Below are 20,474 nucleotides of genomic sequence, written 5' to 3' on the forward strand. Positions count from 1 at the left end.
TGGAAAATTGAGGCCCTGGCTCTTGAAGGAATCAAAGATCCCCGAGCACGTCTACCAAAAGGAGGGATCCTGTCCAAATCTCTCTCTGGACATTACATGCTACTAACCTAACTTCCCCGGCAACCTCCATCGGAAAAGGACTCTTCACTTCCTGCCCTCAGACTGCTGGGTTGAGTTGCTGTGCGCCTCGTTCCACCCCAGAGCTGGCTGCATCGCAGGGGTGTTCCATACACCCAGCAGCACACTCGCATGTCTGCTCAGTCGCCCCAAAGTGCCGTTGGGTTTCTAGGGTGCCTGGCATTGGAGCCGGAATTCGGCCTCACAACCTCAGCATCACCCCCCCTTTACAGAGCGAGAAAGTGAGGCACAAGGAGGGGAAATGACATGTCCGAGGCCAGAGAGTGAGAGGCACAGCTGGGTGTAGAACCCAGGAGTCCTGGCTGCCACCTACCCTGCACCACACTACCTATGACACTAGCTAAGGCCCAGGGGGCTGGGAGCTGGGAACTAGCATATTCCCTAGGGGCGCACAGCTTTGCTGGGGAGGGTTGAGGACCCTCCCCTCTCCTTTCCTATCCTTGTCTCCTTTCCCAGCTGTGGGGCCAGACCCTTCCCCTCAGGCTAGGGGCAAGCCGGGGGAGGAGTTCATCGTGGGTCGGTGGGGGTTGGGAGAATCCGCCCTGGGGAGATTGGGCTAATGGCTGAGAAACTGGTGGAGGGAGGGTCTCCATCTAGACCTTGCAGATTCTTTCTGCAGAGATACAGCTTTCCCTGTCCATCCGCGCACTCGAGCCCTCGCCAGGCTCGCAACCTCTCAATCTCCACAGCCTCCTTTCCTCTGTCCTCGACAAGTGCCATCTCCCTGCTCGTCTCCCTTCACAAGGCTGCTGCAGCGATCCCGTCCCTGGCCTGGCGCTTGGACCATGGAGCCCCTCCCCCAGCTCGCCCTTCTCTAGCACAGCGGCTCTCAACCTTTCCAGACTCCCGTCCCCCTTTCAGGAGTCTGATTTGTCTAGCAGATGCCAAGTTTCACCTCACTTCAAAACTGCTTGCCTACAAAATCAGACACAAAAACATGAAAGTGTCACCGCCACGCTGTTACTGACAAATCGCTGACTTTCTCCTTTCTACCAGAGAATGATCAAATAAATCCAGTGGAATACAAACACTGCCCTGGCAGTTCAGTGTATAGTATATGGACCAGTATAAACAAGTCAGTGTCTGTATTAAATTTTAGTTTGTTCTGTCTGCACTGGTGCCTTTTATGTAGCCTGTTGTAAAACTAGGCAACTATCTAGAGGAGTTGATGGACCCCCGGCAGACCTCTGCGCACGTCCAGGGAACGCGTATCCCTGGTTGGGAACCACTGCTCTAGCGCATCAAACAAACTACAAGTCTTCACTTTCAAGGCTCTTCCCAGCCCATTCCCACCGACCGAGCAGCTCTCATTCAGCATCGCAAGGTCGATCTCGATCTCTGATTGCCTCCTGAGGCTAGCCTCCGTTGCCACTTGATACGCTTTCAAACAAGCCCCTTTGTGCTTTCTCCTCTGCTGCCCTCGTGCTTGGGAGACGCTCCCTGCGAACACCTGCAAGACTGACCTCATTATCTGCCTTCAGCTCCCTCCTTAAAACTCTCTTTTGCCATGATGCCTAGAACGAACAGTGGGTGACAGCTGGGGAGCTGGTGTGTGGAGACCACAGCCTCTCATGCTGACCGACACTGTCTCACTGTTTCCTTGTGCTCCCCATCTGTCTTTCTCCATCAGGTGCCTCTCGTCTGCTTCTTGGGGCAGGGACTGACTTTGTTCTGTGTTTGTTCAGCGCCTAGTGCGCTGGGTCCTGCTCCACGACTGGGCTATCTGGGGGCTATGGTGACAGAGAGAACAAATACTGAAATAGCAAAAACGACACTCAGACGGGAACAGGCGTGGGGCAGGAGGTATTTCCCCTCTCAAGGGGGCAGGGCTACTGAGGGACAGAGCCTGCTCTACCGGATGCAGTCAGAACTCTTGGGTTCTATTCCTGGCTCTGGGTGAGTCACTCCCTCACCCAGTGCCTCAGTTTCCCCATCTGTACAAAGGGGATGAGTACACTGACCTGCCTGAGAGGCCACATAGAGAAGGGGCTTTGTACAAACACGTGCAGTGCAGGCAGCGGAAAAGCCCCAGTAAGCTGAACAAGCCTCTCCTGCAGCTCCCAGGCTGGGTGAGTGGCTCGGAGAGCTGCTTTCACTTTCCCAGCTGCAAGACACTGGAAAGGCTGTTTCGCAGGACAATACACGAGGGAGCTCCGCAGCGCTGAGCTCTCCCCACCGAGCAGCAGCTCCTGCCCGGATCAGACTGAAGTTACAGCCATGAACGTGCAGCAGTCTCCCCCGTCCCTGGCTGATGTTTCTAGCCATGTCTGCAAATTACAGAAGCAGTGCACAAGTATTTATACAAGGGGGCTTTGCTTCTGCCATGATCATCTTCCTGCTGCTGCTACACAGCCACTCAGTCCCTGCTTCTTCGGGCCACGTGCATGCCTGCAGCCAAACACACTCACACGGTGCATCCTCGTACCCCTCCCCAGGGAGTATTCCAGCGCCTGGCCCCTTTACTGCCAGCAGGAGAGTCGCAAGTGTACCTGCAGCTTTGGAACAGGCCTATCAGTTCCATGACCCAAGCAGACCGCGTGTGCATGAGTGTCACAGGGGAACCTCGACAGGCGAGGCCGGTCGCCCCAGCTGGGATCGCGAGGCCAGATGAGCTGGCGCAGTGGCTGCAGGGTGCATGGTGGGACAAGGAGAGGAGCCAAGTGTTTGCCCAGGACTGTTTGGCCTTTTGTCATGTCATAAAGAAGCTGCTGTCTCAGGGGAAGGGGAACGTCCCATGCTCCTGTGGGCAGCTGGGTGAAGGAGAACAGGCAGAACAGAACGCAGCACAGACCTCCAGCAGCTGCTGCTGCTCAGCCTGGGGGTCTGCGCAGGGGAGGCAGCACGGTCGCTAAGCAGAGAGCAGCGCCCGGGAATGGCTGCCCGCCTCTTCCATCGATCCAGGATGCAAAGCGGATTGTAACATACAGATCCCGCCACCCTGATATCTGTTGGATCCAACCAGACATGGCTTAAAAGTGCTGCTGTTTATTAATCCAGTCTATCTTGTAGAAAAGACCAAAAGGGGAAACAACCTGCACTGGTACGAGAATAAATTAAGTGCAACTGTGATCCACACACCAGGCTCACTCCTCCTGCAGAGAGAGAACAGGGGTTAGGCCAAGGAGGGTCTCCTGGGGCCCAGAGTCTCTTCCCATAGACAGCATCCCAATGCCCTGCCAGCCAGCGGAGGGGAGTCCAGATCCGTCATAGGTGCAGTGAGCTGCACTAGCTGGCCCTCCTGAACCTCGGCAGGCTCACAAGACAGTGGGGAAGAATCCACACTTCCTCTTTCTGGCTCCATCAGCTGTGCTGCGTGTCATCACACAGGATGCCTGGGTCTGAGCACTGCACGGGATGGAGGCTGACAGGAAGCCCCCTCCCCACGGCAGCTGACCAAAGGAATGGGATGGCTGCCTTAGAAGGGGCTGCCCAAGAAGGCTGGCTGCACGGAGAGGTAGGGTTAGCTGCTCACGTACAAGGGGAGAGGGAAAGTTCATAGGGAAAGAAGCAGCAGCTAAGAATAAAGGGTTGGGCGCAAGCTCCCAAGCCAAACCCGCCTGGTGTCCTTAGGAAGGGGACTTGCCCCACAGCATATCCTGAGTGGGGCTGGTAGGAAGGAGGAAAGCTGGGCTCCTCCCCCTGAGGATACACACCTTTCAAACCCCTCCTTTCGCAAAGACACCCAGAGCTCCATCTACACTCTGGGTGCTGCCACATGGGGGACCCAGTTACACGGTTCCCTCTTGCGGTGCAGGCAAGACGGCTGGGACACGGATGCCCCTAATTTTGGCTCCTGTGTGAATTTCACATGGGGATCGGTGTGTGACTGGCAAGCTGAGGTGCTCAGAGAAGGAGGGACATTGAAAAAAGCCACAGTGTGGCGGCTTTTCCGGAGTCTGGGGGGGTAGAAATGGGGGAATCAGTCTACAGCAGGGAAAGGGGGGTAGCCTGGGGTGTATCCTGACCTTGTAAGGGTCCTCGTCCTCATTTTCACCTGTAACTTCCTTCTCCTGAAAGGAATAGGGAGATCGTTGTGTTCCAAGTCCCCAGGCATGGAAAACCTGCTCTTACGGACCCTCTTTCTCTCTGAAACAGCTCCCTGCCCAGCTCTGCTGCTTTGGCCTTTTATCAGTGAATACTTAGAACCTCTATAAAAATCAGCCCCCTGCTCTTGTGGAATCTGTGCCAGCCCGGCAGAGTTCCCCACAACAGGCAGCGCATTGGTAAACGGGACAAAAGTGCAGTCAGTCAGAAATCATCTTCTCCATAAGGGTGCAGTTGATACTGTCAAACAGACTGTACTTTCATGGGGGGAAGCTGGTACTGGAAGGTTAAGTGAATAACCGCAGAAGTTCAGTGACAATGGTGTGAACAACGCAGGGCCAGGTTCACATCCATCAAACCTACGGGGGACAGCCAAGTGATTGTCAGAGGATTGGGGTCCCCTGCAATGAAATGAAAGCAAAGGCAAACAGACCATTAGCCTGAAACAGCAGTCTGTTCCTTCGGCTCTCCCTGCCCTGCTGGGTGAACGCCATGTTCTCAGACAGGAATCCTGCAGCTTGATGGCTGATATAAATGTCACAGGTCTAAGACATGCGGCAGGACATGTAGGTAGGGAAATCACCTCTGACTTTTAACTGAGTCCACCTGATTTGGAATCAGCAAGTCCCTCATCACAGGGCCCTTGCAGAGCAGAGCTGCACTTCCATTTGGTCTCCTCACAGCACGTGATGTGCCGCCCACCCCGAGCTCATCGACCTGCCTCCTAGATGCCAGTTCCAGGCTGCAGCACCATGGTCAGAGAGCCACCCCCCCATCCCTTTTGCAGACCTCGTCTCTGTGCTACCTGAGCTTTCAACAGCTTGGCTGCCCGCTCCTTCCTCTTGATCTCTGCTTCGATGACTTCGAAGAACTCCTGCTGGACTCTGGCCAGCAGCTCCTCAGGCTTCTCCTCCTCCGTCTCCACCTTCATGTCCTCCTCCTTGCCCTCAGCCTTGGTGCGCTCCTTCAGACGCATCTCCCGGTGCCGGGCCTCCAGGATCTTCTCTCGCTTTGCTTCTCGCTCAAACATCTGAGAGGCACAGGGGGCAGGAGAGGGCTAGGGCTCGGGGACCTGGGTCGCCAGCGAGAGGGCTGTGGGGAGGAATCCTGACCCCTGAACTGAAGCAGAACCCCTGCCGTTAGCCCCTACAGCGCGCCAGGCTGCTCCCCTTCTGCCCCACAGCAGGTCCTGCTGCTCAGTGTACACATTAGCCATGCCCTCGGCATTCCTGCAATCCCCCTCCATCCAGAGATCAGCCACAGGTCTCCTTCACACAGCAGAGTCCCCACAAGTGGGGTCTCTGGCGCTTTGGCCCCTGCTGTGAAGCAGTTTCACAGGTCAAGTGCGTCAGGGTGCCTCAGGATGAGCTCCGGGGCTTAAAGCTAGGCACCTAACCCTACTCCATGGGCCGTGACGAGGAGCTGCCATGCTGGCTGGGGTCCTCAGCACCCTGGAGAAATCAGGTCACTTACTTAGGAACCCAAGTGTTTCCCCTCGTGCCTGCCACCAGGGGTGAAGGGGTGAGTCTTTGCCTTAAAACTCCTCCACACACCAGGGAAATAGAGAGAGCCAGCCCCGCACAGCGCAGGGAGGAAGGCTGGAGAACACAGGGGTCCATGTCCCTGATGTTAGTGAGACCTGGAATGCCACCAGAATGCCCCCCTTTTTGCAGCATGGGCCCAGGATTGCCTACCTCTGAACCCCTCCTAACACTGCACCATCCTATTGCCAGAGAGACCCCGCGGAAAGCCTGGACTACACCCAACACTGCACTGGTTTAACGACCTGACCTTGTAAGGGTCCTCGTCCTCGTTTGATTTGAAACCCATTTTAGTTAAACTGGTGCAATGTTTTGTGTGGCCGCTCTAACCTAGGTTAGCTACGCCTGGGGGCAAAATGAAATCCACGGAACCAGACTTAAACAGATATAAGTGCATCCACACAGGGCTTTGCAGTGGTTTAACTAAATCTGGTTTTAATCCAATTGAAGTTAAACAGGTGCAGCTTCTGTGTATAGACAACCTGGGTGCCCCAGAGCAACCCCCAACGTGGGTGCATGTACTCCCAGACCGTTAACGACAATCCATGCCAATCGCTTGCATCACGCAAGTTTCTACTGGTGAACGCTATGAGGGAGATTGGAAGCATCCAGGTTCAAAGCAGACCCTGAGCTCACCTGTGGCAGCTAGCACAGCCAGGCCCATGCGGCCACTTGCAGCACGAGACACTCACCGCCGTGGCCAGGTTCTTCTCGTTCCTCTGCAGGGTACAGAGCCCGGAAGAGACCTCCAGCAGGGTCACTGTGCCCAGCTTAGAGCCGCAGCCAATGAAACGCCCATTGTCCTGCAGACACAGGCTGAAGAGAGGCTCATCACAGACCTGGGGAGGAAGGACCAGTTGGGGAGTTTACTGCTTCGGTGCTGCCCATCACCAGAGTGTCAGGGCGCCTGTCTCAGGGCAGGCTGGCCACACGGCTCAGCATGTCAGGACTGACTGACATGCGCGCCTCAGGCACTAGTCATTAATACTCGCTGAAATGGATTTTTAAAAGATGTTTTCACTTATGTGTGACATGGCCTAAACGGGGGAGGTGGGAGGCCTGGCTCCTGCTCCCAGCTACTACGAGGATGGGCACATTGGAAACATGGACACAGCAAAAACTTGGCAGGAACATCTCTTTCCTACAGGTTTGGGTTGCCCGAACAGTGAGACATTGGTGAGTTCCTATGTGTGCACCAAGCTTATGCTGGCCACTTGATTTCCTCCACGGCCGGGCTGGCCAGGATGCATTTGCTAGCTCACTCCTGCTGCAGAACTCAACACAGGCAACTCAAAGCATTGCCTGGGGAGCAGCCTTCCACTGGCCTTGGTCTGCGAAGCACCTGGCACATCCCTGCAATGGTTCAGATCCCTGCAACGGCTTGGTCTCCGCTCCCACCCAGTGGGCGAAAAGGAGACACGAAGGTAAAAGACGACATGTTTCTGACCCAACCTTCACGCTGAGGGAGGGGCTGTTCTGTTTGAAGAGGAAGTCCCAGATGTCAAGGGTCCCGTCCATTTTGCTTGTGAAGAAGACAGCTGGCCGGATGGTGCTCCAGCACCCATCTGTTAGGTAAGCCATGTGGTACCTGCCAAGAAATCCAGCAGCTCTTAGAACAACTCATTCACACCATTTGGTGCTGAAGAATCCACGTTAAAGAGCTATGCTACATTGGAGTAACTGCCGAATTCCCTGAGTGCGTAGCTTTAACATGCCATGCATTGCTGTGCTAGACACGCTAGGCAGCTGCCTCACACGTATACTGGGGCTGGGCCATGCAACCGGACCAAGAGTGAATCCAGGTCCCTTCACTCCTGTTCCGCTTCTGTCTTCACAATGGCTTGAGCTCCGTGGCTCTGCAAGGGGAATTCTAAAGAAACCTAATTGTGGGGGGAGGAACAATTTCCTGCCACCACCACTCGCTGGGGCCACAGGTGGGATTTCCAAAGCCCAGTGATTCAGGCACTGAAGTGCCATTAAAATAGACAGAGAATTGTGCTCCTCTATCACTGAGATGCTTCTGAAACCCCATCCTGTGCTTATAAATCAGGGACAAAAACAGTACGTGCAAAACAAAACCCATTGCCTACTTTGTCCACATGATGGATGATTCCTTGCAGTCCTCAGACCAGATTCGAGCAGTCCAGTCCCCGACTGTCAGGAAGTTCTTGGGGAAGAAAGGGTTCCTTGCCAGGGCGTAGATGGGGCCATGGTGCCCGCTGTATGTGCCAACTATCTTTTCAGCAGGTGTCTTGGCTTTGCGGTTACAGGTGATCACCATGCCTTGTTCCGTCCCCACCATGAACTTGGTCGGCTGTGGTTGGAAACACAGTTGAACGCAACTATCACTGGGTATGGGGAGCTCTTCCAGTGGGAGAGGATCTCCCACATGAAGGGCAGGTCCCAGAAAGGGGGTTTGTTCTCCTCTAGATGAGTGGAAGGCGAGGGTGTAGCTGGATCCAAGTGATGCCCGTAGGAGTTATGCAGGCAAACTTTCTTCCAACGTGCATCAAGAGGAGAACTGAACCTGGCATTGAAAACTGGCAGGTGTACTATTAACTAGAGCGCTGTTGGTGAGAGCCACCATTCTAGGAACAAGCCCAACTCTAGCTTCCCGAAGCTGGTGAAAGTAGTGTGGAATCCACTGAAGATCAAGTGACTGCCTAGAATTCTGGCCTTTCCCTGGACATGCACTAGTTGTTTTTGCCTAAGCTTCATGTCCTGTGTATATAAACTGAGGTTATATACACAGGTTGTATATAAATGTCAGACAGTAACTTTGGCCCATTTATTTAATCTAAATTAATACAACAGACATGTACATTCCCTCCTCCCCACCCCCTTGACCGTAACCCAAGCCTGTGCCTAAGGATTCTACCACTGGGAACTGCTTCTCTGAAGCATTGCATCCTGGCCACCATGCTTCTGGCTTAGGAGCTCTGCACAAGCTTGCCAAGCCTCGCTCAGCACCCCCAGTCTGAGCAGAAAGTAACCTGGGACACCCAGGATCTTTGGAACAATGGCTACCACAGGACAAAGCCTCCCACGTGAGCTCATGGCACTCACCATGGTTGGTTCAAACTCCAGCGCAATGGCTCCTAAAGCGTTCTCCAAGACTCCTTTCCTGCTGATGTCCATCACCAGTGTCTCAGTGGGCTCGGTCAGCTTTCGGATATCCCACCACAGGACCTGGCAGAGGGGATGGGAGACATCAGAGTGGCTCACTCTCAATCCCCAGAGTTTCTTTCTCGTATAGAGATGCTACCCAGCATCAGGTAGCTCTTGAATCAAACACAATAATGACTGGACGTGCAATGGCAGGACACACGTACATGCACGCTTCCTCTCTGTGGGTGGGGGGCAGTGGAGTGTCCCAGGGCAAACTAACTCTCCTCTGAGCAGAGACTGTCAGTGATACCAAGCCAGGTGCTGGCCGTGAGGAGATCACAGACCGCCTTTTCTCTTGGCCTTTACCTGCCCATCGGTAGAAGCGGAGAAACAGTCTGTGCCAGTTTTGGATTGAAGCCAGATCGTTCCATACACGGGGTCCCTGTGGCTGAATTCTACAGTGGAAAGCTCCACCGGCTGTCCTCCTTTCCTGGTGTCCCAGTAAGCTGTGAAGGGGGAGGAGACTGTCAGCAGTGTCATATCCCCTGCCCCGCTCTTTTGGTTGCAGCTCTCAAAGAGGACCTGGTGAATAACCATTCCCCGCCCCAGTGTTTTGGCTCTGCTCCATCTGGCTCCCATGGGTTGTTTCCCCTCTCGGTGCTTTCTAACTGGATGAAGCGAACGTGGAGTTTGTCTTCCTTTGGCTATCACTTCAGCAGCACCCCAGTGATGCCAGGAATAAGGAGCAGGGTTTGCGACTACCTGGCACTTATGTTGTGCATTTCATCGCAAAAGAGCCGTAAAACCATCCACTGATTTGGGCCTCGCCTACACTGGGGTTTTTAGCTGCCAATATAGTAACACTGACCTAGCAAAACTGTTGCAACCCCTAGTGTAGATGGGCTGAACAAAGGCTAAACTGTGGGTTCCCCAGGGCAGCCTGAAGCTGGCTTAAGCAAGTCACTGATGCAGCTACACCAGCAGCCAAAAACTCCAGTATAGGAAAGTCCAAGTGTCCCGACTGCCCTTGGAGAGGCAAGGGATGACCACTATCCCTAGCAGAGATGTATGCAGTGGTGCTGAGCAATACCCCAGTTCCCATCTACTCCAGCTGGTGGTCTGGGTGCTTGGCGCTTCTGAAATCCAGGCCCCAAGGTAGTATAGCAGGCTGGCGTCAAACCACTCCACAGCCTGTAACTCATGCACCCTCTAACTACTCCGCAGGAGCACAAATCAGTGGAGGTCCTACAAAAACAGCGGGTATTATATATGCATATCTCTGCATCAGACAGGCACAGATGCTGCTGAGGAGAATCCCTAGCACAGCATAAAGGTAGCTCTCATTTTGGGTATAAATGACTTGCCCGGCCCTACTTTTGCCAGGGTTAGGCATCTGGGTTGATTCTCTGCAGACGTGGCAGAGCGGCACTTGCTTGCTCTTGCTCGGTTATAATTAAACAATTGAATGTGACAGTCCTGTGCTCTGCTGGGCCATCAGCTGCACGCCTGGGGAGCCCTGTGAAGGATGAGGTGAAATCGACTCTCTCTTCCATCACCTAAGGAGCGCATGATAATGTCCTTCTAATGTATGCCCTGCCAGATCAGATTGCTGCTGCAAAGGGCAGCGAAAACATAAAAATGAGCATAATTAAATTGAAAGGCTTGCGTGGCTGAATAAATAATAGAATCTTACATGGATCTGGCAAAGACGGGGGCCTCTTTTAATGTGTAAAACAAGGGAACAAAAATTATTCTACAAATGAAATGAAGGCAATTATTCCGAGCTTTTCTAATGCCACTGCTTACTTCCCGAGGCACATTAGTGGGGAAGCGAGCAATAGCAGGTAACACTATCACCAGCAGCTACCCGCTACACAGTGTTCTGTGCAGCGTGTGGGATCTATAACAGCAGCCTCCTGTCCTCAGCCCTAGCCTGCTTGGTGACATGGTGCATCTACAGCCATGCCACGGGAAGGACGCCCTGGTGAGCAAGGACATTCCCAGGGCATCTCCAGAGAGAACATTTGTGTTGGCGATGGCAGCTAGTTGAGCACAGCAGATCCCCCAGGGCAGGGGGCAGGTCCCCCCGTTAGGTGAATGGGCCGTATCTGGGCTACTGTTGACAATAAATAAAATGGTGATGGATGTTGGGACTCAGTCCTGCTTCTAATGTCCACATCTCTCCCCCCGCAGTCCCCGCTGCATTGATTCCCGCAGGTGAGAGGCAGGAAGGGACAAGCGCACATGGGCAGACTGGGTGGACACAGAGACCCACCTGACCGTTCTACAGAACAGAGCTGAGTCTCACTGGTGCCAGGCAGTGCGTGTAGAGGGCACAGGAAGCTCTTACCGCCACTGTTTGGGCTGTACCTGTTTTATGGATAAGCACGAGCCTCCGGTCTCCAGGGACTGCTGATTTCACTAGCACTCAAGTTACTCAGTAATTCAAAGCATTCCACCAGCTACATCCATGTCGGTTTCCCATCTGGAAAGGGCCTGACATGTTTTGAGGGCTAAACAAATGAAATGACCACCTTTCTTCTAGGAAATAACACAGCCTCTTTGTCCAGGATGACCCACCTCCGCCACTGACAGAATGGGCTTCCCCCGGAACACTATCACGTCACAGTGAATTATCTAGCCACATAGCCTACACGGCCACCACCTGCTGCCTAATCAGGTGAGCGTGTGTTATCTCATCAGTCATGGCAGCCCTAAGGCTCTGATTCCAATTCGGTATTCCAGGCCTTGGAGCTAATGACACGAAAGAGTCTTTGTGCAGATTTCAGAGTGGTAGCCGTGTTAGTCTGTATCCTCCCTTGGTATCCTGCTGTTAATTGATTTATCTCGTTAGACTGACCTCACAGTTGGTAAAGCAACCCCCATCCCGTCATGTATTTATACCTGCTCCTGTATTTTCACTCCATGCATCTGATGAAGTGGGTTCTAACCCACAAAAGTTTATGCCCAAATAAATGTGTTAGTCTCTAAGGTGCCACAAGGACTCCTCATTATTTGTGCAGATGAGCACTGGAGCAAGGCTAGTGCAGAATTAAAATTAAGCAGTTCCCCTGGTAGCGTTGCTTTACATACAATCCATGTCCCTTACCGATCTGTCCATTATAGCATCCTCCAACCAGGATGTGAGAGTCCTTGGGGTTGTATTCCAGACACACGAGCGGGGATGATGGCCTGAGAACCAGTTCTGGTTTGTTAGGATTTTCTACCAGGAAGGGACAAAACAAACAAGTAAAGTTTGAGTGAAGCCCGAAAGGAAAACAACATTTCCAACTAATTCAGCTCAGGACGGCTGGACACTAAGCAGTGACCTCCAGAACCCATGTCTTTCCAGCATCTAGCCCAACGGTCTGTTTTTGACAGATGCTGGGATGAAGACACATCCCAGCATCAATGCTGGGTTAGGAACTCAGTGCTAGCGAGAGGCAGGGTAGAAACCGTTACTACAATGTACTAATCCAGAGTAATCTCTAGCACCGATGTCGCACTCTTCACCCAAAATCACTTTACAAGTATTCTCTCCATTTTACAGGTGGAGGTGGAGAGAGGAAATGACTTGCCCAGGGTATCACAACAGCCAGGAAGAGAACCCAGGAATCCTGACTTCCAGTTCTGTGCCTGAAATAGCCCAGCAACTCTTCTCCCTGCCTCAGATAAAAATGCACCTCGTCGTCTCCCTCCAAACAGAATATGAGCCATGCCATGGCTTGGGACAGAAAGACAAAGCATGTTGCACTGGGTGCGCGCTTTCTGCCTCCATTCTGCATGACTCTTTTCCCATTTAGCACCTTGATTCTAAAGGGGGGAAAAGCAGATGGGACCGTTACTGAGTGGCTCCGAGCTGCTGGGAATGAAAGTCACTAGACAGACAGCTGGGAGAAGAAGGAATGTCTCCAGATCCCGCATCTTTCCGACTATGGTTGCAGCCCCCTGTGCAACCATGGCTGTGAAAGGTCTGTTCACTTTGGGAGGGCATGTGAAATGACGGGGGGAGGAAGAGGTGTCCACTCCTCACACTCCACGGCCCCTTTTGCTTGTCATCCTTTTGTTTTTCAATGGTGGACTCAGTCCTGCTTCTAATGTCCACATCTCTCTCACACACCGCATTGAAGTTCTATACACCTGGGAAGTTCCTCAGCAAGATGATTTTCCCAGCCCAGGGCGTGTTGCTTCTTGCTTTTTAACAGAATGGGCAATTAAGCTACTTCAACAATCCAATCTGTCTGGAAAATGTAACTGAGCTCGCTGGAAAAAGCTAGAAGGGCTCTATCTTGGGAAGCCAGAGAGTCAGGGCCGGATTTCCAATTAGGTGCAGTAGGCCCGTGCCTGGGGCGCCTAAAAGTTAAAAGTGGGTTAAAAGTTAACACATACAGCTCCCCTGAGGGGAGCCGGGCTCCTGGCACGGGTTGGTGGCCGCCCAGCATGTGGGGCTGGAGCAGGGTAAGCGTCCAAGTCAGCCCGCCTTGGTGGCTGCTGAAGGTGCTGACTGGGAGCATCCCAGCCCCTTCCCAATCTCGGCCACCCTGCTGCCTCCGCCCCATGCCGGTGAGGGAGAGGGAGGGGCATGGCCAATGCCCTATTTATTTACACAGGCAGAGCCGGAGTGCGGCTGCCACGCCAGGCTGTGGGAGGGACAGAAGATACCCGGGGACTGCTCACTGTGGGGAGAGGTACAGTCCCCCCCTTTGCGCCTCGCCTGGGGCAAGTGGTCTGCGCCCCGGCTCAGGCTGGGATCACCATGCATGGTGGAGGGTCTCATGCCTTCCCAAGGAGGCTGTGTTTATATTTCTTTTCATTTCAATTTTTTACGAAAAACACAAAGGTCAGTGTAGTAGGCAGTGGGGGCGCTGAAGATGCTGTGCCTAGTGACACGTGAGGTGTAAATCTGGCCCTGCAGAGAGAGAGAGTCTTTACAGGTGGTTTTCCATATTTTGGTCAGGTTTCAGATACCTTAAACCCCTATTCTCATTCCCCCATGTGTAAAACGGGAGTCTACATCCTCTTTCTACTCTCCCGGGGGGTATTGTGAGGATTAGTTAGTTAATACCTCCAGAGCACTTACTAGACATTAAGGACTGTGTTAGTTAAGGACCAAGCATGATTGACTCTAGCATTTTTCCTTCTTACCAAGATCCCATATGTATGACTCATAGCTCATATCTTTAGAACTTCGCTGGAACTCCAAGCTGGAATAAGCTACTGCCAGCTTCTTGCTTCCATCTGGGTGCCAGGAGAGATGCGTGGCTGTCCTTTTGATTAAATTTGGATCCCTTTTTGATAATAAAACAATGGCATTAACTTACTAACAATTTTGTCATGCTCCAGGCTATGCAATAGTCTCTCAAGGGAAGTGGCGGGAATCTCAATTAGAAAGTTTAAAACCCTTGAGTATTGATTACAGGAAACAATCCTGCATTGGGTTGTGAAAGGAAGACCTAGATAAGCTAATAAACCTTTCCCGTTAGAAATTTATAGAAATTCAATTACATTCCAGGATCTAACTTTTAAAAGTTACTACACAGGCCCCTACACTGAAAAAAATCTTTGAGAAACCAAAGAAGGAAGATTCCTTTGACACTGTGTGGTACAAAAGATATTAAAACCTGGGGTACTCACTGAAGTGCACTAACTAAAAAGAGCCCCATAATACCCCAAGTCCATTAGATTCTCCCCATATGAACATTATTTGACTGTTTTTTGAAGGACGTGTTAATTACTGCTCAAAACACAGTGAAGGAAAAACAGTCTGCTTTCAGAGATCGGAACAAATAATCAGTGAGGTGGGGGAATAAGCTCTCCCAGAAGAATTATTTGGAAATACCTAAAGGAGCATCTATATTTATATATTACTCTTGAAAGCTTATGCTCAAATAAATTTGTTAGTCTCTAAGATGCCACAAGCACTCCTTTTCTTTGTGCGGATACAGACTAACTTGGCTGCTACTCTGAAACATCTCTTTCTGAGCCAAGGTTGAAATTGACAGGGTTGGTTGGAGTGCAGAGAGAGACTGTCTCTACCAGAGGAAAGGCTATAGCTCCAGCCTTCCATTCATATAGCTGGGATGTCCTGCAGTTAATTCTGGTTGAGATGGACTGCTGCTAGGATCTGCTGTGATGGCTGCTTCAGTAATGCCTGCTCCTGTCAGCAGATGCAGCTTAGCAGAGCAGGCTTAACTGAAGTAGCCGTCTCAGCTGGCCCAATGGACAGTATGGACTGGAACAGAACAGTGAATGCTTAGAACACAGCGCAGCACCTCCTGGCTGCCAATACCTGAAGACACTGATAGTTTTTGCAGACGGAGGCTCATCTGCTACGTCTGCTGTCTCCTCATCTTCAAAGTACTCCTCGTAGATATTAATCGCACTGTTCTGTTTGATGCAATGTTCCATCAGCTGTGAAACAAGTCATGCAAATAAGCCGTGATGTGACATTTGGGGGACCTACTGGCTTGGGAAGGCAGGCAGCAAGCAGAGCCTGATGGGAAAGGGACCAGTAACACACGCAGACAGGCAGAGGGGCAATAAAGGAGAGGGGAGAGTAAAGGGACGGGGCAGTGGCCTTACACTGCCGAGCTGTATGATGGTGTACACATAGTTCTCATCTTTCTCCACTTTCTTCCGGAACCGAATGGTCTGCTCCATCTCCAGGGGGTTGACGTCTTTTGGCCACCCTCCTTCCAAGTGGTTAACCCCCTGATTTTCCATCTCAAATCTCTCCGTGTTGACCTGAAGTGTTACACAAAGCAAGAGGGAAGCAAGATACAAAGCTGATGGGCTTGGTTTTTAAAGCTGCTCCATGAGCTGACTTTGTGGGGCCTAGCATTTACTCCCTCACTGATTCCAGATCTGGAACTGATTCCAGTGCTCAGACTACCAATTTCCCTGGCTTTGTCAGTGCTGCAAACTCCACCTGGGTTTTCAAAACTCCTCTCTCTGGCTCCTACGCCACCACCAAGACTAAACAGCCAGCAGCCAGAATAGAACAGGCTGTTCAGTTGCTGATGCACAAGGCAGATTAGAACCCTGCACACTCCTCTCCGGCTGCACTGCTCCTGCGGGGCAAAGGGGAGTAGACACTATTTTCGTCAGTGCCATCAGCAGATCTGACCTGAACACACACACACACAGATGGTGAGAAGCTGCCAGCATTACAGTCACTTTTCTGGCCATAACCAAGTGTTGAGCTCGTAGTCCCCTCTGTGGCTAACAATGGAATTATGGACAATCACTTCACCAAATGTCCGTAGCACCCCACTCAACTTCCATCTACTGGAGTGCAGTGGGATCATGTAGCATTACACCTCATAACTGAGGAATCCCTTATTGTTTATACTGGGCAAATTACAAGGAAGGCAGAGAGCTCATCTGGGAATGTTAACAAATTGGACTAACAAAGTTGTTACTTTTATTACTCCCCACACTGGAAAAAAGGGGTTTCCAACAATGTGATTGCAAACAGGGGCCAGCACTGGAATGAAGAATTATTGGCTACTTCTCCACAGTTCAAACCCAAAGTAGCTTCTCATCTCTCACCCAAGCGGAGCAGATTGGCTTTGCAAAGGATCAGTCCGGCTCTGGGAGCTCTTAGGAAATCATTCATAAATCGTTTTATTAACCATCACTGACTGCAGAGAAGTGAGAACCCTCCAACCACCACCCTTTTCTCATGGCATTCCAGGTTTGCAACACACGAGTCTCTTTCCTGCTATGGTGGAGGTTCTCCTCAGAGGATCTCAAGCCACGCTACAAACATCCATGGAGCCTCACAACTTGTTTCCTGTGAGGTAGCTAAGATCAAATCCACTTTAGGTCTTAACATCTTAGAGCTGCCAAGGCCATACAGTGAATCAGAACCAACAGAACCCTGTCTCCTGCTTTAACCACGAGACAAACTCAGAGCTCTTAACTGTCCTGCAGGAGACAGCAATGAAAATATTGGCTCCATCTTGTGAATTTTAGGATGGGTGAGAACCCTGAGATAACATCATTGCAAACTTCTCTGAACACCGCCCAATTATTACACCAGAAGCATCACTAAATTTCTTCCAGAGGAGATCTTGATACCTATATCCTCCTCCTACAAATGGGGTCCCAGAAGATCTCCAGTTTATCACTGACTAAGGCTACCTTGCATTGTTGAGCATACCCAACTCTGCAACCCCATTAAGTGACACATCCCTCTTATCCTGTCAGAGGAAGCCTTGCAAGCAAGTATTCATTAAAAGAGAGCTCTGTTTGCTCCCACTCTACCTCATGCTCTGACATATCACTGGCACACTGTATTGCAGTGTCAATGGGGTCCCGCTCTATGAAGTTTGAAGCTTGGCTCGGGTCTGGCTGGATGTCCACGTTGGTCTCGCCCAGCCTGTCAGAGAAGTTGCATTGTCGGCCAAACTCGCTGCGCTTCTTCACATACACATAGACGATCTCCATGGTGCCTGCTGAGGTGAGGGAGAAGGAAACATTGCACCTTTGCACTGCTTCAAACTTACTGTTTCACTACTGTGTTGCACAGCAGATGCTTCCTGGGGGACACAGAAAGATGTAGTCCCTACCCCAAGGGATTACACTCTGTGTTTAGAAATGAGAGTTTAAATTAGGGAACAATTCTGGACTGGATGATCCAGTGGGCCTTTCCTCTCTGATTTCTATCGCTCTGTTTTGTAAGTGTATCCCTAATTTCTTAAATGGATCTAGCATGCAACAGGCTTTCCTACCATTTCCTTTGACCTATGATTGCACATTCAGGAGATGGGGACCTTGGCCCTTAAAGAGCAACCCCTGGTCTACACAGTTTTTGTACCCGTTTAACTATTTCAGTTGGGAGTGAGTGGTTTTTTTTATTGAAATAGTTAAAACCATTCACCCCTAGCATGGATGCAGTTATAGGAGTATAAATGTGCCTTATGCCGGTACAGCTTATTCCTCTAATTATTATTACAGGAGTGTTTAAAGGAATAAACTGAGGCAAGTACCTTTACACTGTGTCCATGCTAGAGGGTCAGACCTCCTTAACGATACAATTTCAAACCAATACAGTTAAAGCAGTACGAACCTCTGCACCCTCAGCCCCACACACGGCTCCTAGCAGAGCGAACCCAGGAGTCCTGGCTGCCAGGCCCAGCTCTGCGCCCTCGGCCCCACGCACGGCTCAGAGCGAACCCAGGAGTCCTGGCCGCCAGCCCTGTGCCCTGGGCCACACACACCTCTCCTAGCAGAGCGAACCCAGGAGTCCTGGCTGCCAGCCCCAGCTCTGCGCCCTCGGCCCCACGCACGGCTCAGAGCGAACCCAGGAGTCCTGACTACTGGCCCCGCTCTGCGCCCTGGCCCCACACATGGCTCCCAGCAGAGGGAACCCAGGAGTCCTGGCCGCAGCCCCGCTCTGCGCCCTGGCCCCGCTCTGCGCCCTGGCCCCACACATGGCTCCCAGCAGAGGGAACCCAGGAGTCCTGGCCCCGGCCCCGCTCTGCGCCCTGGCCCCACACATGGCTCCCAGCAGAGGGAACCCAGGAGTCCTGGCCCCGCCCCCGCTCTGCGCCCTGGCCCCACACATGGCTCCCAGCAGAGCGAACCCAGGAGTCCTGGCCCCGGCCCCGCTCTGCGCCCCGGCCCCGCTCTGCGCCCTGGCCCCACACATGGCTCCCAGCAGAGGGAACCCAGGAGTCCTGGCCCCGGCCCCGCTCTGCGCCCTGGCCCCACACATGGCTCCCAGCAGAGGGAACCCAGGAGTCCTGGCCCCGCCCCCGCTCTGCGCCCTGGCCCCACACATGGCTCCCAGCAGAGGGAACCCAGGAGTCCTGGCCCCGCCCCCGCTCTGCGCCCTGGCCCCACACATGGCTCCCAGCAGAGGGAACCCAGGAGTCCTGGCCCCGGCCCCGCTCTGCGCCCTGGCCCCACACATGGCTCCCAGCAGAGGGAACCCAGGAGTCCTGGCCCCGCCCCCGCTCTGCGCCCTGGCCCCACACATGGCTCCCAGCAGAGGGAACCCAGGAGTCCTGGCTGCCAGGCCCAGCTCTGCACCCTCAGCCCCACGCACGGCTCAGAGGGAACCCAGGAGTCCTGGCCCCGGCCCCGCTCTGCGCCCTGGCCCCACACATGGCTCCCAGCAGAGGGAACCCAGGAGTCCTGGCCCCGGCCCCGCTCTGCGCCCTGGCCCCACACATGGCTCCCAGCAGAGCGAACCCAGGAGTCCTGGCCCCGGCCCCGCTCTGCGCCCTGGCCCCACACGCTGCCCCGCGGAGCCCCAGGCCTGCGGGTGCCGGCGGCGCCAGGCGCTGCGCGAGGGGCGCCCCGTGGCAGGGGGGGCCGGGCTGCCAAGGTACCGCCTGGGGGCAGACCGGGGGGGGGGGGAGAGGGGTCGAGCTGCACCCCCCCCCCTTACCCGGCCTGTGGGGGCGGGGGGGCAGATCCGCTCCGGGCCCGGCTCCCTGCAGCCGCGGGCGGCGTGTCCCCGTTGCCCAGCAACGCCCGCGGGGCCCGGAAGCGCAGCAGTCACGTGAGGGGGCGGGGCTGTTCCGTGAGGGGGCGGGGCCTGCCCCCCCCCCCCGTCTGTCCTCGCCCCCTGGGGACACGCGGCCCTGGCCCGGCTCCCGGCCCAGCCCTGCCTGGGCGGGCCGGAAAGCGGGGCCTGGGGGCTAGAAGCGGGCGGGGCCGGTGCAGCTTTGGGCCGAGCGACAGCCCGGGGGCAGCCCAGGGGGAAGATGATGGGGGGCGCTGAGCTCCACCGCGACCCTTCGCAGGAGCGGCCCGTCAAGGCGCCTGGCAGCGGGGCTGGGGCTAAAATAGCTTTTAGCAGCGAAAGGAGCAAGGGGCCTTGCCCCCAAGAATCCAGACAAAACATCTTCCCCCTACTTCCCCAATTGGCCATGCCCCCCTTTTTTTGGGGGGGGGGTGCAGGGGAAAGAGCAGAAATGCCTCCAGCCCTGAATATTCAGTGTCAACGTTTTTTAATCCTGTTTTTCAAAATTGTGCGGTGCTGGGGGGGGGATATAGAACCTTCCCACAGGTGACCGACCACCTGTGCAGAGCCGGCCCCCGTCAGGCATGATCAGCTGTTCACATCCGAGGGCCAAGCTGCCCCTCATGCAGAAAGGAAATAAATAATGCACAGTTAGACTGTGGAACACCCTGACCCAGGGCATGGAAGCCAACAATCCAGCAACATTCGTGGAGGAACTGGACATTTATATCAATAACAAATATCCAGAGTTCCAATACTAAAAAGTTTTCAAAGGAATAAGAATTTTTTTTGCTTCCGAACTCAGGCCAATCTTGGTAAGATGTGAGGAGGAGACCTCCTTAACAAGCAGATTATCTCAACTGCATCTTATGGGGTTTCTTGCACCTTCCTCTAAAGGATCTGGTGCTGGCCACTGTCAGAGAAGATAATGAGGCCCATTGACTATGGGTTAGACGCTGTAGGGGAATTCCTATGAAAGGCACAGCCCTGGTAGCCTCTGTTTAGAGCTGCCCATTTAACATTACCTCACAAAACCAGCCATTGTGATAGCTAGGCCTGCTGGTGTGTCCAGCAGATAGGTCAAGAACAAAATGGGCCAGAGCGACTGAGCTGTCTAGGTCACAGTCGAGGCACCCCACTTACCTGTGCTGTAAACTGCTCCCTGG

The 20,474-nt window shown here is 53.4% G+C and overlaps 1 protein-coding gene across 5 annotated transcripts; it reads right to left on the minus strand.

Moving 5' to 3' along the window:
- Nucleotides 1–3,107: 3,107 nt before the first annotated feature.
- DNAI2 (dynein axonemal intermediate chain 2) lies at nucleotides 3,108–19,340 on the minus strand. Of its 5 annotated transcripts, none has more exons than XM_073311326.2 (14): nucleotides 19,231–19,340; nucleotides 17,100–17,290; nucleotides 15,414–15,575; nucleotides 15,121–15,242; nucleotides 13,977–14,119; nucleotides 11,941–12,054; nucleotides 9,198–9,337; nucleotides 8,790–8,912; nucleotides 7,814–8,037; nucleotides 7,176–7,311; nucleotides 6,416–6,562; nucleotides 4,988–5,212; nucleotides 4,104–4,148; nucleotides 3,108–3,230 (listed from the first exon to the last, which is right to left on the minus strand). In XM_073311326.2, exons 2-14 carry the CDS (start codon nucleotides 17,280–17,282, stop codon nucleotides 3,222–3,224), a joined length of 1,773 nt encoding a protein of 590 aa, XP_073167427.2. In that variant the 5' UTR covers nucleotides 17,283–17,290; nucleotides 19,231–19,340; the 3' UTR covers nucleotides 3,108–3,221. The 5 variants fall into 5 exon arrangements, with proteins under 5 accessions (XP_073167427.2, XP_078704583.1, XP_078704584.1 ...); XM_078848457.1 differs by having other exon boundaries at nucleotides 17,100–17,287; nucleotides 19,231–19,336; XM_078848458.1 differs by lacking the exon at nucleotides 19,231–19,340 and adding an exon at nucleotides 17,905–18,172.
- Between the last annotated feature and the right edge of the window lie 1,134 nt (nucleotides 19,341–20,474).

Source organism: Lepidochelys kempii, chromosome 14 (genome assembly GCF_965140285.1).
Source record: "Lepidochelys kempii isolate rLepKem1 chromosome 14, rLepKem1.hap1, whole genome shotgun sequence".
Taxonomy (NCBI): Eukaryota; Metazoa; Chordata; order Testudines; family Cheloniidae; genus Lepidochelys; species Lepidochelys kempii.

What these genes read in the sequence shown, in the direction of transcription:
- DNAI2 (XM_073311326.2), bottom strand. Translation starts at nt 17,282, where the DNA reads ATGGAGATCGTCTATGTGTATGTGAAGAAGCGCAGCGAGTTTGGCCGA. An exon ending in GTCATACATATGGGATCTTG is followed by an intron (nt 12,055 to 13,976) that starts GTAAGAAGGAAA and finishes CCTTCCTGGTAG; the next exon opens with AAAATCCTAACAAACCAGAA. An exon ending in ATGCTATAATGGACAGATCG is followed by an intron (nt 9,338 to 11,940) that starts GTAAGGGACATG and finishes CCCCCTTCACAG; the next exon opens with CTTACTGGGACACCAGGAAA.